At 42.8% G+C, this 19,181-nt stretch overlaps 1 protein-coding gene and 1 long non-coding RNA gene across 2 annotated transcripts in view; both read left to right on the top strand.

Annotated features, from left to right (window-relative positions):
* The window catches only part of LOC141001035 (uncharacterized), a 35,622-nt gene that overhangs the window by 5,948 nt on the left and 10,493 nt on the right, over nt 1–19,181 (top strand). The window contains 5 exon segments of the mRNA XM_073471966.1: nt 14,059–14,143; nt 14,538–14,742; nt 16,701–16,850; nt 17,201–17,320; nt 17,662–17,828. Coding sequence (XP_073328067.1) covers nt 14,059–14,143; nt 14,538–14,742; nt 16,701–16,850; nt 17,201–17,320; nt 17,662–17,828 — 727 coding nt within the window.
* LOC140992317 (uncharacterized) lies at nt 5,823–8,746 on the top strand. Its single transcript, XR_012178025.1, has 2 exons — nt 5,823–5,904; nt 7,070–8,746. It is a non-coding gene; the product is annotated as an uncharacterized lncRNA (long non-coding RNA).

Raw genomic sequence — 19,181 nt, forward strand, 5'->3', positions numbered from 1 at the left:
TTATTACGTACCTTCTTCATGTATTCTTACTGTAGTTAAGTGCACTTAAAATGAATCACATGACAACTATGTCCCAATGAATTATAATAATATATAATTATTAATAAATATATAATAATAAAATTGTTGTTCTCACATGTTTAAATCCATTTGAATATTTACTTTAAACCGGTTAATACTTTGAAAACATTATTCAAACTGTTTAAATCTTAGTTTTCATGTCATCAGCTCTGAAGGGGATTTGACCACATAGATTCTGTCCTGATTCACACTGAGCATCTTGTTCTGCTTCATATTTAAAACATATCTAATATAACATCAAACATTCAGCACTGTTTTATTCTCCATCAACCTCTTCATCATTGATTTGCACTTTTCCTTCTTGCTTCTGAAAGTAAAAACACAAACGTTGTGTTTTCTTCTGTCAGACAACAACAAACGTGTGTTTGTTCCAAACCTTTCTGATGATATGTGACGTCTGTACTGACTGAAACACTTCAGCTCAGGATGACTTTTATCTTAAAGCTCCTGTTGCTGAGAGAGTTGATCTTTGAGTCTCCAGTGGCGTATCCAGGACATTTTTACTGGGGTGGCCAAGATGGGACACAAAGCTAGTGTGTGGTGGCCGTGGCATCGCCAAGTTTAATACCACGTACGCAGCTGACCGCGGTTCGAATCCCGGCTGGACGTCCTTTGCTGCGTGTCACATCCCCTCTCTCTCCCATGATTTCCTGTCTCGTAACTGTCAAATAAAGGTGTCTATGCTGGTAAAAAATCTTTCTAAAAAGTCATTTTTTATTCCATTTCCACCTCTCACAGTCCTCAGGAGCCTCTGGTTATTTAACATGTCTGTTTTTAATCAGTAATTATGTTCAGGATAGGGGACAGATTTTCTAAGAGCCATTTCCTTGGAGTGGATTAAAGTCCTCATCTCTTCACAAGTTAGATTAGGGAGCACAATTCAACTGCTCTTAACTCATCCTGTAGAATAACATGAATCAGTCATCAGCTCATCATCTGTGTCACCTGGACTGTTACCTGTGTTTGCTTTACTAATTGAGGCGCCATCTTGTGGTCACATAAAAACACAGCAATCCAGGCAACAGAACAAACCAAAAACTTCAAGTCAAAGCTTAATACTTAAAGACAGGCCTCATTAAAAAGTTTATCTGTGAGCAAAAGGTAAACTAAGCTTGTTAGGAAGAAACAGAAATATGTGTTGTTCTTTACATGCTTAGTTTATGTTATTATTTAGCTTAGATATCATTTGTTGGAGATACTGGAATTTGATTTTTTTGGTTTGTTCTTTGCCAGGTGTGTTTTTATTTAACCACAAGATGGCGCCTAAATTAGTAAAGCAAAGAAATGTAATTCAATCAATCAATCAGTCAATCAATCAATCAATCAATCAATTCACTTTGAAGTAATAGCTATAACTACAAACTTCAAGCAGGATCTTTGTCAAATCGGTGAGAATCAGTGTGTAAAATACAGGATGTTCGTGGGGCTCTGGAGGCCCTTAAATAACAGCTCTGACTCCATTAACATGTCAAAATAAAGGAGGTGTCAACAATGTGCCTCATTATGTCTATTTATAGTATCTACAAAGGTTTATTTTTACATAACTACCGACATCTTCCATCACTTTTAATAACACAATTAACACATTTTGCATCTCAAGCATTTGTGGCATTTGAATGCAGTTTGCTCTGCCTCTGCCTGTTTAACGTCTCAAACATGTGAACTGTGAAGATGAGCTAACTGACACAAACAAAAAGTCCTTTATCTCCCAGAGAAAAGTCTTTAAACAGCCCTTAAATCACAGAGCAAATAAATAAATCACAGCTTGTTCTTGTGTTACAGCTACTTAAATCTAGACTGTCACACTATATTTCACACACTGGTTGGTCAAAAATATAACATCAGCTCTACTGAACACACACATCTGCAAAAACACCCTCAGTCTTCAGTCCAGAAAACAGCGTTTCATGTTTCATGTCGGTGTCCACATAACAATAAAAAAGCAAAACGCTGACATTAAATGCTTAACTTGGTTTGCAGGCTGCTAAGCTAGGCTAGCTAGGCTAGCTTAGCAGCTGGTTCGTCTTTTAGCTGCTACTTAGTGCTAGATAAAGTTTTCCTACACATTCAGAGGGAACTAGGACACAACTAAACATTAAATTACCTCTCAACCGACAGAGTTCAGCGTTGTTATCCAGCAGTTGACGTTGTCACTGGGACGTCCTCCTGTTTCATTAACGACCGGACCAGCAGCAGCAGCAGGTGCAGCTGCCGGGCTCATCTCTCATGGCTCACCTATCAGACCTGCATGGCCAAACGTCCGCTGAGCAGAAATCAGCTCTCACAGCCTCAGTACGACCATTACTGTGTTAGTTAAACATGTAAAACTGGCCCTAAACCAGCTGATCAGCTGTCATCATTGATTGACAGCATTTCTCTTGTTTCGTGTGTTGACGAACTTGACCAACTACCTATCAGATCTGGGGCGGCCACAGGGGCGGCCAATGAGTGTTCAGGGGCGGCCAATGAGTGTTCAGGGGCGGCCAGTGAGTGTTCGGGGGCGGCCAGTGAGTTTTCGGGGGCGGCAAGTGAGTTTTCGGGGGCGGCCCCGGCCACCCCAGGCCACCCCTCAGAAGAGTCTCGTTCCCGACCCGTCAAATACTGACGCTTTGGGACGGCGGCCGACCCGACCTACAATCCCAAAGCGTCAGTATTTGACGAGTTGGAACGAGACTGAAAATTCAACTATCTTAATAACAGGAGCTTTAAATAGCAGAATCAAATGTTCCATCAGTTTCTGTGGGTTTTTATTTGGCTGCACAACATGAGTTTGTACAGATGGAGCCTCTGGTGGAGCTGCAGAGTTTAAGAGGTGACATCACTACGTCTTTATTGAAGCAGCAGCACGTTGTCATTAATATTAATGAGAGCTCTGTTTCACTTTGTGTGTTTGACAGTGTTGAACCTGCATCCTGTTGGGTTCAGGTGTTTGGAGCTTCATTTTCTAAACGTCTACATCCTGAACCTTCTTCAGCTCTGAACAGATTATTAAACACTGAATGATTTCAAGCAGGAACATTAAAGTCTTTTAAACTGACATCATTTATTCTTTATTCAGATTGAGGAGCTGCAGTTTGTCAGAGATCAGCTGTGCTTCTCTGGCCTCAGCTCTGAAGTCCAACCCCTCCCATCTGAGACAGCTGGACCTGAGAGACAACGGGCTGCAGGATTCAGGAGTGAAGCTTCTCTCTGCTGTACTGGAGAGTCCAAACTGTCGACTGGAGACTCTGAGGTCAGTTCATGTGTTTCTGTGTATCTATAAAATGTCATTAATTTACATGTTTTGCTCTCTCTCTCTCTCTCTTGCTCGACCACACACTCTCCACACACAGCACACGTGTGGTTGTTTATCTCAACAAGGAAACTAGCTTTACTTGAGAAAGGCTGCAGGCAGCGAGACAGAAGACTGCTGAAAGGTAGAAAGTGAAATGTTACTTCAGAGCGTGGAGGACGAGACGACTCTGGCTGTTCCCACTGACCAATCAGTGGTCTGCAGTGTGTTAGCTCCACCTTTTAGCGTGGGATCAGTGCATCAGTGAAGCTAAACGTGTTCATAGCTGTTTCAGACAGCCAAAGGTGGAGCCAAGAGCTGCTGGAGGCTCAACAATGGTTTAAATATGGAGGTAACTTCTCACATGTTCTCTCCTGGAAGACATTGGTAGTGTTTCACTCAGTTCATATTTCAAAGTGACAGAAATAGTTGTGTAACAAATGAAAAAGAGCTGAGAGAGAAGTTGAAACCTGGGCTCTATCTCACCTGCACTCAGCTCACCAATCACAGAGTGAGGAAGGTGTTAATGTTTGTTTGTCACTTTTGTAAAGTGACAGAAGTTGTTGGACACAGACCCCCTAATCTGACATCAGAAAGGTGTGGCCCCCCGCAGAGATTTACATCTCTGAAAAGAAAGTGTTGAATCTCTGAAAAAAGGAGGTTGGATGATGTTGAAGTCACGTTGGACAAAAGACACATGAGTGTGATGTAATCTCTGATTCAACACACTGCACGTGTTGAATGTGTGAAACTCTGAAGAAAAACTTTAATAACATGAAAATATTACACTGCTGATGAATTATAAGTGCGACACAATTATCTCACACATACTGTTGTTGTTCTCACATGTTTAAATCCATTTGAATATTTACTTTAAACCGGTTAATACTTTGAAAACATTATTCAAACTGTTTAAATCTTAGTTTTCATGTCATCAGCTCTGAAGGGGATTTGACCACATAGATTCTGTCCTGATTCACACTGAGCATCTTGTTCTGCTTCATATTTAAAACATATCTAATATAACATCAAACATTCAGCACTGTTTTATTCTCCATCAACCTCTTCATCATTGATTTGCACTTTTCCTTCTTGCTTCTGAAAGTAAAAACACAAACGTTGTGTTTTCTTCTGTCAGACAACAACAAACGTGTGTGTTTGTTCCAAACCTTTCTGATGATATGTGACGTCTGTACTGACTGAAACACTTCAGCTCAGGATGACTTTTATCTTAAAGCTCCTGTTGCTGAGAGAGTTGATCTTTGAGTCTCGTTCCCGACCCGTCAAATACTGACGCTTTGGGACGGCGGCCGACCCGACCTACAATCCCAAAGCGTCAGTATTTGACGAGTTGGAACGAGACTGAAAATTCAACTATCTTAATAACAGGAGCTTTAAATAGCAGAATCAAATGTTCCATCAGTTTCTGTGGGTTTTTATTTGGCTGCACAACATGAGTTTGTACAGATGGAGCCTCTGGTGGAGCTGCAGAGTTTAAGAGGTGACATCACTACGTCTTTATTGAAGCAGCAGCACGTTGTCATTAATATTAATGAGAGCTCTGTTTCACTTTGTGTGTTTGACAGTGTTGAACCTGCATCCTGTTGGGTTCAGGTGTTTGGAGCTTCATTTTCTAAACGTCTACGTTCTGAACCTTCTTCAGCTCTGAACAGATTATTAAACACTGAATGATTTCAAGCAGGAACATTAAAGTCTTTTAAACTGACATCATTTATTCTTTATTCAGATTGGAGAGCTGCAGTTTGTCAGAGATCAGCTGTGCTTCTCTGGCCTCAGCTCTGAAGTCCAACCCCTCCCATCTGACAGAACTGGACCTGAGTCACAATGAGCTGCAGGATTCAGGAGTGAAGCTTCTCTCTGCTGGACTGGAGAGTCCAAACTGTCGACTGAGGACTCTGAGGTCAGACACCATCTTTTACTTCTGTGCTCAGATTAATATGATGTGAAAGTTGTGTTGACACTAAACTGCAGACATCAGCTGATATTATACTGATCCACACTGAGTATCTTAATGCTGAAGTCTGTTTTCTTCTTCTGTGGTTTAGTCCATTGACTGTGGCAGAGCAATGTTGAGCTGCACATTTAAAACCTTCATATAACAACATGAATAATTCACTCTGAACATCCTCAACTATTGATTTTCATCTCAGATTACAAATCATGTTTTTTAAAATGTTTTTTAAAGTGATGAGAAAAATACATACTACAATGAAAAGTTAAATAATCTCTATTTTAACTATCAGACAATAACAAATATATTCAGAATCGTCTTTTTACAACATTTTAATGAAGCTTTGTGACGTTTATACTGACTGAATATTTAAATTGTGACGTTTCATCATTTATTCTTTATTCAGATTGAGTCACTGCAGTTTGTCAGAGATCAGCTGTGCTTCTCTGGCCTCAGCTCTGAAGTCCAACCCCTCCCATCTGAGACAGCTGGAGCTGAGTGACAACGAGCTGCAGGATTCAGACGTGAAGCTGCTGTCTGAACTTGTGGAGAGTCCAAACTGTCGACTGGAGACTCTGAGGTCAGTAGAGAGTTGGAGTCAGTCCATGCTGGTTTCAGCAGTATTGTAATAAACACAGTCAGTATCAGAGTAAAGATCCAGCATTTCCTGCTTTCCTCAGTGAAGCTGTGAGAGGAGAACGGTGACAGGCTTCAGGATTGGACAGAAAGAGATAGAGGGGGAACAGTCAGCCAATCAGAGGAGCCAGAAGCTTGTTGTGATCGTGTGTTTGAGTTGAAGTGAAGACGACTGTTGTTGTTGTGTTCATGTGTACAGGAAGTAAAGCTGGATCACAGCTGACAGCATCACAGGATGTGTAGAGACAGTGTCCTCATCCATCAAACTATTGTAGCATCAAATCTCTGTTCTCTCATTTCAACACTGAACAACTGATCAGTCCATCTTTGTCACAGCTCTCAGGTCTACGGTGGCCCTGAAGTTCAAAACACAACAACATCCCACAAAACATCAAACTGTCACCAGAGACTCTGGTTCTGTCCAATAACAAACAAGAACGCCGTCCCACCTTTTCCATAATCTGAAGTGTGGTTGTGTTTTGACCTTCAGGGCCACCGTACAGATCGCTCTGACTGAAGCCTGCACATCACTGACTCTTATTTCAGAGAACCACGGTTACATTTAGTAACCATGTGGTCTCCTCACAGACCAGAACCTCTGCTGAAGTCCAGTAACCACAGCTGGTGTTGACTGTTCAGTCTCTGTGTGAACATGTAGGAGCTTTAACATCAAATATTTATCTGTCCGTCTGTCTTTAGTTTTATCCAGATGTTTTTACAACAGACTCCATATTTACATGTTTGTAATATTTAAAGCAGATGAAATGTTCAGGTGTGACTGAGACTCTGGTTTTTAACAGCAGTGAATCATCATCAGAGTGTTTCTGCAGTGATGATGCGTTCAGGGACTCTGAGCAGTTTATTTAACTGTGTGCTTGAGTGAAACCTGCAGAGTAAACACACTTGATGTGTCTGCAGGTCTGTGAGCTTCACTCCAACACGTTAACATGAGCTGAAAGGAAGCTGGCTCCGCTACACAGCCGCTCCACTTGTGGTCTGAACAGGACTGAAGTCCTGCTGGTCTTTATATCACTGACTGACAGCTGATGGAGGGAGTCTCTGTAGACACTCATGTATCACTTCTGCTGTCTCTCTGCTTCCCTCATCAGGTGGGAATCGTTGTGGAGGTCGTGATCTCTGTCAGAGTGAGTGATGAGAAAGGTGGAGGTGTTGAGAGGATCAGCTGTGTCCTGATGATCCAGAGAGGTTGAAGCAGCACCATCAGCTGGTGGGTGGAGAGGCTCTGACTGGGCGGAGAGGAGAGCTTCTTCCAGCAGCGACTGACGGACCAATCACAACACGTGGAGATGATGTCAGTGCTGCAGTGTGAACTGCTCTGAGATCAGCTCCACTGTCCAGTCCAGCATCGTCCCTGTTTCCTCTGGATGTGACAGAGTGTCATCAGTGTCTCTGGACTGCTCTGCTGCATCTGCCAAGCAGCCGTCACGTCAGGAGCAGACACAATAATGAGTTAATTACTCGTTAACAGAGACTTGATGTTCTCTGCAGTCAGGTGGGAAAATACGTGCATATATCAGCGTCGCCTAAAAGGCCAAAATCCAATATTGTTGATCCGTTGTGTAAATCTACAGTCATTTAAAGTGAGCACAGGTTAAACTAGTGTGAACGAGTGTAAAGTCTGTGGCTCTCTGTTTCTCTTTGTGTCTCACCTGCTCACTGTTGAACGACACAACTGTTGTTCATCTTCACTTCATCCTGAATCTTGGAGGTTGATGTCAGAGTGCTGAAGTCTGCACTTTAAGGATCTTTCTCATCACTGCTGGATCATATTTCTGTGTATTGTTCTTTTTTCCTGCCTTTCTTATACCAAGTGTCTCGGTCCTGTGGTTTCTGTGGCATTATGTGTGTTTTATAGGTGTTTTCTGCTCTTGTGTTGTCTTCGGCCCGTTCTCCAGTGTTCTGGTTTCCCTCCTTCAGGTGTTTTTCCGTTCCTTCCCCTCACCTGTCCTTTCCCCGCCTCACTCCACCTGCAGCTCCTCCCCTCGTTAGTGTGTGTGTGTAGTCTTTGTGCTCCTCTGGTCTTTGTCAGATGGTCCGTTTCCTCCCGTGTTTCACCTGAGCCTGTTTCCTCCAGCGTCTCCCCGTTTCTCCCCGTGGTGTGTTTCCTGCTTTTTGTTCCCGCTCTTATTTTTCTGCTTTATTCCTCCTGTTTTTCCTGAGTTGTACTTTTGCTTTTTCTTAGTTTCTACTTTGTATTTTTGGAATTTCCTCTTCTTGGTTTTTGGGTTTCTCTGGTTTTTGGATTGTTCAGCTTTGGTTTAATGACGCTTGCTTTTGTTCCTCATCCTCCTGCCTCCCTTGTGTTTCTGTGTTTGGGTCCTCACCTTTTCTCAAACTGGGACACTAAGTCTCACTGACGGTGCCGGTTCTGACCACTTTGGTGCCCCAGACAAGATTTTAGCTGAAAAAGACACGCGGTTATTGAAAGTGAGAACTTGAACTCACAGTGTCTTTGTCTTACACGCTCAGACACAACAGCAATAATGACTTTCTTTGGTCCAGATGTTTTAATCTGCACTGATGTGATGAAGCTGTTTATCAGCCTCATCCAGCGTCTGTCGGCTGAATATCAGCATCATGTGTTTGGAAGTTTGTACAATGTTTCAGTGTAAAACTGATCAATAAATAAAGTGTTTTTCCTTCATTTATAAAGCATCACACCACAGTTACAATGTTTATTTGTCCCTCTAAAAAGATCTTTCTATGTAGAAAATGTATTTGTTCATGTTCCTGAGATATCCACAACTAAAAGACAAGGAAGTGAATTTAGTGGTGACGTTAAGTTTTTCCTACATTAACTCGACTGTGGAGGAATTATTCAAATCCTTTAAAGTAAAAGAAGAAATATAATGTAAACATATTCAATTAAAAGTCAAAGTCCTGCATTCAGAGTCAGACTTTATGGACGTACCATCAGAAAAACAGGCTTCATGAATTAAAAGTACTTTAAGTTCTCATAACATCATGATTAGAATCATAATACTGTGAATGTTACCATCCTGCATGAGAACATTTACTCCTGATGGTTTTTCTGTTTGTACTTTTACTGCAGTAACTTTCTGAATGCAGGACTGTTACTTCTGAGGTACTTGTACTTGAGTATTTCCATTTCCTGCTACTTTCTACTGACTTTATACCATCAGAGCTGAAGGAGCGTTTTAAATATATTTATTTTATCTGCAGTCAGATGAATAAAACACTGATTCTGTTGAATGTTGGATCAGATAATCAGCCTGATAACTGGTTGAATAGTGTACAGTATATACACACATGTAAAAATATGTAACAGCAGCAGGACCGGTAGCTGCTCCTCTGTTGGAGGAGGAACCTGAGGAGCACTGCCAGAGCCCCACAAAATGACCTCCAGCAGCTCCTGGTGTGCAGGTTCCTGACTCCATGAGGGCCCGACGTCCTCTAGAGGGACCAGTGCTCACAGCCCAGCACCGTACAGGCTTGTGGGGTCCATACACACTACGGAGTCACACTACGAGTTGCTGCGATGAAACTCACTCAAGTTGGGTCAGACTGTGATTTGAATGTTTGACTTTGATTTTGGATCCAGCCCTCGATGAGTTGATGCTTCTGGTTTCCACTGACCGTTGTCACGTCGTACAATGTACATCAGTAAAGATTTCCAGCTCGAATAATTCATTCGTTAAGACCTGATGTGTGATTAAAGTGTCCCTCAGTGTGTGTGAGCAGTGCACAGAGTGCCCCTTTAATAAACCAAACTCAAAGACCATTAGCCACATTTACTGCCTCTTCCTTTTTGCTGCTGTTCAGCTCAAGTTTCTGATGTTGGTCTTCTTCAAAGTATTTCACATTTTACTCCTCTGAGTGATTTGAGCCCCTTGTTTATGACTGCAGTTGTTCAGTTTGGCCTGAGGGTGGCGCCAAAAACAGTTATCTGAACCAATAAGGAGGCTGTTTTACTTCATCGTGTCGACAGCAGAGTTTTGGTTTGATACCTGACACCTGTTACAGATGCCAAACATTCACATTTAAGTATTTCTACTACAACTGCTACAAACACAAAAACTACAACCAGTCGTCAGTTTAAATATCACTTAGTGTTTCCTGTTGTTACAAACCTGTAATGTTGATTAAACAGCTGCCACAGTGAGTCATGAAGACTAAGGTGGGACAAACTCAAAGCACAGGTCAGACTTTCTGTAAACACATTATATATTTGACTTGAAGCTCGAAGTGTCTCTCAGTGCTGAGACGCTTCAAAATATCACACACACAAATAACAAATGCAGTCAATTACTCAGTGCACATTACATGACCGTGATCTCCTACAGTGACACGACCAACTGGATTACAGCAAAGTAATCTAATTACATTGGGATTACTTCAAAATCAACACGTGACAATATATTGCACCTTGTCCTATAAACTGGACCGCACATGTTCTGCACATGGAGGTGGGAGTGATGGTGGTACTGGCAGGAATGGGACGGCGGTCCAGGGAACTGCTGCTGGTTCGGTTCCTGCCTTGACCCTGTGCAGCATGTGGGCTCCTCTTTCTCTCTGGACTGTCACCATCCAAATAAATATATTATTATATTTAAAAGACGAAACAAGTGTAATCAAGCGATTCTTATATTTCCATCTTCTTTTCATTTCATCCTCTCAGTTCCAGCTGCTGTTGACAGATTTCAAATCATTATAAAAATCAGAAACCTGTTACAATCACTCCATAATTAACTGGAACATTAGTGAATTCTCAGGACTGATTATACAGAATAATTTATATTTACAGAATAATTTAGATTCACACAATACTTTTTGGACCCAGTGTGTTTTTACAGCCGCTGATCACTTGTGAGTATTTTAAGGGACTAACTCAGAGGATCAGATGGAAGATTTGAGCTGATGGTGAACTAGAAGATGTTCTTCACCATTAGCTCATTTCTGGACCACATTAAATCTTCTAGGATGTGTTTCTAAGATCTGTAACATCTTCACGTCTCCGGCCAGTTAAAGTGTGTTTTTGTGTGGTAAAGGCTTTGGTCCCTGTTGTGATGATGATGAAGGGTCATCGTCTCAGACCCTCCCGACTCTTTCAGGCCATTTCCTGCAGCGCTGTGTTGGTCTTCACCCTCTCTGTTGTTTGGTTCCTCTGGGTTTCCATTTCAAAGTGATTTGGCCTCATCTCTGCTTCTTTCTTCTTACAAAACTCTGACAACATGAAAACCAACATATTTATTACATGTATTTATAATCTATTCACTCATTTTCATCCTTTCAAGGCAAACAGACGGACAGACATCAGACCAGCACTTTACATTTCTGCCTGTAAACGTCTTAAATATATCACACGGACAGAAACTGAATGAACTCTGGTTTCTGTCAGATTTATCATCCAGAAACCAAAACACATTAAAATGTTGAGAGTCAGCAGTGGTGGAAGAAGCACTGACTTCTTTGACTTGAGTAATAGAGCCAACATCTCAATGCAAACTAAATACTCCAATACAAGCCCTGTTTAAAGACCCTGCTGAAGTCCAACAACAGAAGTATCATCAGCACAGTGGGACGATACGACGATGTGCCTCAGTGTGCAGGATGATGTGTCACTTGTCATTGTTGGGTCCGGTGCGGTCGTGTACATGAACTGGACCTGTGTGATTGATTTGACCTTCATGTGAACTCTGAGCAGCGTTTGAATAAATGTACTGAGTTACAACTGGCACTAGTGAATAAAACTGTACAAATGTCTGTGATTTCTTTATATTTATACTTTAATGTCGTGTTTGAACAGTGTTTTTCATGTTGTTTAACACATGAGATATTTGCTGTAACGGCAGAACTGATGAGAAAGAAGATGAGTGATGAGGGGAGAGATGCCGAGTGCTTCCTGTTTTGGTGGATGAGAGTAAAGACACAAGTGGAAAGGAGCAGGTTTCTGTTGTGTGCGGTATTTGCAGCCAGAGTCCGGGGAAGTGCAGGAGGAGCTTTTGCATTTCACTGCTGCAGATGTGTTGGATGCAGACTCTCTGCCAGCCAGCAGCAAACACACACTCAGTCAGTGTGATGTTGATATACATCGCTGTGTCGCTCAATGCTACGACGGAGCATCTGTGACGTCAGGATGTAACAATGGTGCAGGAACAACTCAGACAGGAGGTGCCGCAGGACATCTACATACACTGCCATGCACACAGGCTGGATCCAGTGTCAGTGGGCTGTGGACATGATGTCAGAGGGGTTTGAGACGCTACACAAGGTTTTTCCCGGATATTTATTCAGAGCAACAAAGCTCCTGTCGGATCCAATGTTGACCTCGTTGCGGCAGATGCTTTGGCCCAGTCTGTAGCTACTTCATGCTCTCGCAGAAAAGCGCACAGACACCAAGTGGAAAGAAATCCGACAACAAGCAGAGACTCTGTGCGCAAACACAGGCCCGACACAGACTTCACGGGAGAAAAGGCCCAGAAGACCCAGAGAACCGGACACCTGCAGGGTTTCATTGCGGAGGCCCCGATAGAGAGAACACAGACAGAGCAGCGAGGACATGAACACGCACTCTTTCTGTCCAGGTGTCGACAGGTTGGCAGGAGAAATGAATCGGCGCTTCTCAGCAGAGACACATGACGCACTGAGAGGTGCCAACTCTCAGCCCGAAACACACATCGTTTCTGGACAAACAGCTTCTGCTGCCCACGGCCCGACACTATGGTGTCAGTGATGAACACCTGTCAGCAGAGCTCCACCAGGTGCTTCTGCAAAGGGAGGAGGAGCAGGGACATCCAGCCACAGCACAGGAGCTCCTGTCCTTAATGCGGCCACATAAAGACCTGTACACGTTAATGTGCACAGCCCTGACACTTCCTGTCACATCACTGAGCTGTGGACGCAGGTTTTCTTGCCTGGGCCTGTAAAAACCCACCTGAGGAACAGCAGTGGAGACACTGGGACCAGTAATCTGGCACTTCTGGCTGCAAACACGGAGAGAACAGGAGCCTTGACTGCGACAACATCATTGATGCCTTCGCACTCAATCACAGCAACAGACGTATTGTTTTGTGGTGAAGAGTCTGTGGTCAGTGCGAGATTCCCCCTCTGTTGGCTGTTACACATTTAATTAATGTGGTGGTTGAAGCACAGATCCGGGCTCTTCATCTATGATGCTCCAACAACAGGAGCCCTGCTGACTCAGCATCAGACCAGTGTTGGTAACTGGCTGTGTGATTTCCTGATCTGAGCATTTGAGGCCGCAGCTGCAGTGACTGTTGCCTCCTGTTGCTGCTGTTTGCTGCTCCGGTGTGTTCAGGGCTCGACTGGGACACAGTTGTGTGAAATATTATGTTCAGAGGTTTGTATCGGCAGGCTTATGTGTGTTGTGTCTATGGCCCTTGTGTTGAATACTTTTACATATATATGCTTATACATGGTCTTATTATAGATCCATGCTTCAGACAGACATCTACTGATCTGCACAGACAGTGAATGAGCTCTGATCACTGCAGCCACACAGCGCCACCTGCTGGTCAACCAGGGAACTACACCATCTGAACGTGAGGCAGAAAACACACACACACAGGAAGTCAACACAAAAATGCTCCAACACAAGAGAAAAGTGAGATTCACTCAGACTAATAACAAAACAAACATCATAAAACAAAACAGCTGAATCTCTGAACAACAGGGACATCTGCTCGCCAGTGACGTCACAACGAGCCGACCGCTCAAAACACGTATTTATTACAAAACAAACGTCAAAGAGTTCAGATGTATTTCTTACAGTCCGTTATATTTATTGGATCAGCTCAGAATATTTTCTACATGTAAATAAATACGTTATTGGACCAGTTAGACTCCATGTAGCGCTGCAGCGGCTCAGCCAATGGCAGACTGTTGCTGGGACAAAAACACACATAGCAACGGGTCATTTAGCCAATTAGCGTCGTCACATTCGATAAGCTTGGGACGCTGCCGTTAAGTATCCTAGCAACCAGAAACAAGCGTCTGAAATCGAGATGGCGGCGTCAAGTCGACAAGAACAAGAGCACACAGGGCTTCAGCTGCCCACAGACTCTGTAAAGTGTCTCTTGCTGAACCCTTTCGAAAGGAGAACTTTAGGGGGAAACTTCGTGTTAAAGAACTTGGACCTGAGAAGCCCGGTCTGAGTTTAACACAGCAGACGCATGAGAAAGGTAAAGTGTCCCAGAGGAGCCTCTCTCTGAATCGGTGCGACAGGAAGGCTCGGCTAACTGGATGTAGCTTTGCAAATGCAGTATTCTGCTTCCCGTGTTTACTTCTTAAAGTGCCGGGGACAGATACTACATGGACTGTAACAGGAGCTAGAGACCTAAAACTTTTGTCAGAGCCGATTAAAAAACATGAATGCTCGAAGGTTCACATGAACAACGCTGTCAAGCTAGCCGTGCTAGGCGGGACTAGCATAGCTGCTAGCTGGATGAAGGACACAGGACTGCGGTGAGAAAACACAATGAAGAGGTGGACATGAACACACATATTTTATCCAAGATCATTGGTTGTGTGAAATTGTGTGGAGCTTGTGAGCTGGCATTGCGAGGCCACGATGAGACAGCATCCTCCGACAGAAAACTACTCTTCCTGAGGGACAACGGGGGAAACTAATCGCCCAGGTCTGTGACGGAGCTGCCGTGATGAGAGGAGCCACAGGTGGCGGCAGCGCGAGGTTCAACACGTTTACGGGAGAGTCCACTACTACACTGTTACCTCATCAGCTGAACCTGATGATGCAGCAGCAACATCCCACATCACCAAGGTCTGCACACACACACACACACACACACACACACACACACACACACACACACACACACACACTTCTTTCTATAATATTTCCCAGTTTTGGTTTAGTAATTCATGTTTTAAAGCGTTCATTGACTCCTCTGTCCTGACTCGTCTGTGCTCCAGTTTAATGTCCTGCTTTTCCTTCTTGTCGTCACTGTCACACACTGTAAACACTGGTAGCTGCTCACTGACATCACTGATCAGTAATCCACTTATTGCATTGTTGTCTGTAACATCAGTAAACATGTTGTCTATCAGTGTGGCTAAAGGGTAGAGTCACAAAGTGGCCTGGACTACGATGAGACATTTTCTCCTACTGCTGACCTGACGAGTGTCAGAGTGTTAATGCAAAAAGCAGCACAGGAAAACCTGATTTAGCATCAGATGGATGTCAGAACGCCCCAATAGACTATGAGATGTTCATGGAGCCAACATATTTGTAGAAATATATACACATACTAAAGGTCATTTACACACTGTTAACATAATTCAAGAAATGTTTGGAGAAATTTAATATGTCTTGCATGTTTTTCCTCTTTCTTTTTTTTTATTTATTTACTTTAATTTATTTTTATTATTATGTTTAATTTATACCTATACTGACATACGCACTTCATTCACTTCATGTCTCATATGCTTTTATTTATTTTCTTAATGTGAGATGCCAGACTTTGTTTTGTATTTTCCAAGTCAATGTTCTGACTGTAACTGAAACTTGTTCAATAAAGTGTTTATAAAAATAAAAAAAATAAAAAATAAAAAATCAGGGGCTGCAGCCTTCAAGGACGCGGCCTTTGCGGCCCACGGAGCCCGGGTCCTTCGGAGAGACCTTGAAGGCCTCGTCCACCGCTGTTAAATGGGTCGGTCCAGCCTTCGGAGTATTTCCTGGTTGCGTCACCAGGTGTTCATGCATTAAAGTCTGTTTTGGTTCAAATCTATCAAACGTGTACATTTATTTGTGTGTGTACAATGTGTCAAATCTAAATTGAATTATCAACATTACAAAATAAACATTAACCCATTGGTGAATAACAACTATATTTACCATCGCATCACCAGCGTCACGTATTTTAACTGAAAGTTGAACTTTGGAGGTTTTATAGTCCCTTGAAGTTTAACATATCTGGCGTTGGATGTTCAAATGAGTAAAAACCGAGTATAAACCCATTACTTAAATTTAAATGTCATGTCTGCGCCACTTGATGTCGCCATTTTCTCTTGCTTCCTCTTCTGTTTCGGGACTGAGCAGCGGTGCGCAAAGGATCTTGGGATATGTGAGGCCACGAAGGACAGTAGCGGTGCGTCCTCCTGAACGAGGGTGGGGAAGGCTGCATGTGTGGGCTGCATGTGGAGCAGCCTTCGCGCAGCGTTGTGACGTAATTGGCCTTCAAATGCGCCCTTCGTGGGCTGCAGCCCCTGAATTTGGACACAGCCACACACACACACACACACACACACACACACACACACACACAGGGAGGAACCCTGAAAGTGAAAGTGTTCAGTCAGACTCCATTTTCAGACGAAGAGCAGAAGGAGAGCAGCGGGAGTCTGAGGCAGGGTGAGTGTTAACAACACATTGTGATTATTTACTGTGACTTTACTTACTGTGAGTCAGTTTTCTCCCTGTGGACTGTGGAGGAAAGAAATGTTGGAGTCAACTCAACACTTTGATTCATCTGTGGACACAAAGTCCTGATTGGCTGAATAATCCTCTTTAAACCTACAGTAACCAAAGAAAACAAGCACAGGTGTGAAGAAAAGTGACCAGGTGGACTTCTGGCTGCTTTTATTATACTGTATAATGTGTGTGTGAAGGGGAGAGAGAGTGTGTGTTACTTCCTGCTCTCTCGGTCTTGTGCGACTCTTGAACAAACTTGTTTCCTGATTCTTGTGTCCTGAGCTCACAGCTCCTGTTTCACCTCTCAGACTGACTTCAGAGCAGAAGATGAGTGTTTGTGTGAAGGAGGAGGAGGACAGAGCAGAGTCTCCAGTATCCAGCTGTCTGTCTATGAAGAGTGACCGGTCCAAAGATGAACCTCCATTCTTCAGTAATGAACCTGGACCATCAGACTCAGAGTAAGACACCTGATACTGACTCATTTATGTGACTTTGTTCTGTTCCCTCTCTCACTGCCGTGCTTTGTTCTGTTGATTTTGTATTTTTATATTCAAAATTCATGTAAAATGTATTTTCTACCTAAATCTAACAGACTTTTCACGGCTCATGTTCCTCTTACTATCTGTGGCAGCTGTCAGTCTCCTAAAAAGCTGTAATCTGATCTAAGAGGACAAACAGAAACTTTGAAAGCTCCTTTTCATCAACAGTAGCAGTAGTTTGTGTGTTTAGAGCTTCTTAAATGACTTTGTCATCAGAGAATTTCTCAAAGATTCATGAGATATCAATACAAACATGTTGGTGTTTGCAGAGTTCAGTCCAACAGACAGAGAGCAGAGTCTCCAGTATCCAGCTGTCTGTCTATGAAGAGTGACTGGTCCAAAGGTCGTCCTCTAAACTTCAGTAATGAACCTGGACCATCAGACTCAGAGTAAGACACCTGATACTAACTCATTTATGTGACTTTTTTCAGTTCCCTCTCTCACTAACGTGTTTTGTTCATGTTGTGTTTGTATATTTCAACAACAATGTATTTGCTAACTAACTTTAACAAACCTTTTGGGACTCATGACAGAGAGATCATTCGTCCCATCGTCCTCTTAGTGCTGTCAGTCACGTAAAAAGCTGTAATCTGATCAAAGAGGACAAATAGAAATTGTTAAACTTCTTATTTATGGACAGGAGGAGTTTGCTCCCTCTATGAATTTGTAATTAGACTTTTTTCAAAGATTCATCTGATATCAATACAAACATGTTGGCTCCATTCTTCAGTAATGAACCTGGACCATCAGACTGTGGACCCTGGTTCTGCAGACAGTGCATCACATCATACTGGGACCAGTCTGCTTCACCAGGACTCTCCTCCTGTCCCCAGTGTGGAGAAAGATCCAGAACAGGAGCTGGACTGCAGACAGCCAGTCTGACCAGCACTGTACAAAGTAAGACTATATATCTGTCTGCTGACGTCTTCGTGTCTGAACACACTACTTGTTGTTTTACAGTTTTTCTCGATTGTTTACACACATTTTCTGAAATCATGCCTCATACTCTCAGAACTCTACACACAAATCAAAACACACACACACACAATGGGCAAACCCCTCAATTCTCCTGAAAAATTAAACTTTACATTCAAAACAATGTTATTTCTTCTCAAAATGGTATTTTGTTTTCAAATGACACACACAAACCATCATATGAATAGACATTAATAAGAACCAGTTGAACACTGATGTGCTCAATGTAAAACACTGATGAATGGAAAACACTTCTTCTCCATTCATTATAATAACTTAGGCCTTTTTTTGTTCAGTGTTACACTTACTACAGACAGTACATACATAAGTGTGTTGTAAAGTATTTGAGAATATTGTTTTTATACTCAGAACACACAAATACTCGGTAACAAATATATTTTATTTTTCCCACAAAAACAATGTACACAGTGTACATCCCAACCAACACAAAGTTGCACATACAGTGGTCTAAATACAAAACAACAGAAGAATTTACTGTATACAGTTACAGTAAAAAACAACTATGCTGCATCCTCTCTTCTGTTTCGGTCTGGCCACAGCACCTCATCCACATCACAAGCAATGTTTTCCCTGGCCAAGCAGCGGGGGAAATATCGCCTAGCATGGCGAATCCAGCCATGAAAAGCATCAACTGCTATATCTCCACATGCGTCTTCCATAGCTTGGAGAAGGGGTATACGCGTTTGTGGATTTCAGTCATACACTTTCCTTCTCCAGGCAGAAAAAAAATCCTCAATAGGATTAAAGCGTGGGTGGGCAGTGAACCAGAGCAGCCCGGTGGAAACGTACGTTGTCCCAAATGACAACGTACCTGAGCTGCTCTGGGCCGTCTATCTGATCTGGTGGAATGAGTGTGTTGTGTAGGGTGTCCAGGAGTGTGATCAGATGGGCAGTGTTGTAGGGGCCAAGGGCAGCATGGTGATGGATGACGCCGTGGTGGGTAATCGCTGCACACATTGTGATGTTCCCTCCGCGCTGGCCAGGGACTTCAACAATGGCACGCTGGCCGATGATATTCCTTCCCCTCCTTCGTCTTTTTGTGCGGTTGAATCCAACCTCATCAATGAAGATGAACTGGTGCTCCACTGCAGCCACCTCCAGCTCAAGGACTCTCTGAAACACACATGACAATATCAGAAATAGACATGGAGTGGTCACTGTTGTGAAGCACAATCATTATGATTACAATACTGAAATATGTATAATTTATACAGTGTTGAGAGTATGCATCAATTGTGGGATTGTATAGGACTC

The sequence above is a fragment of the Pagrus major genome, chromosome 1, assembly GCF_040436345.1.
Source record: "Pagrus major chromosome 1, Pma_NU_1.0".
Taxonomy (NCBI): Eukaryota; Metazoa; Chordata; class Actinopteri; order Spariformes; family Sparidae; genus Pagrus; species Pagrus major.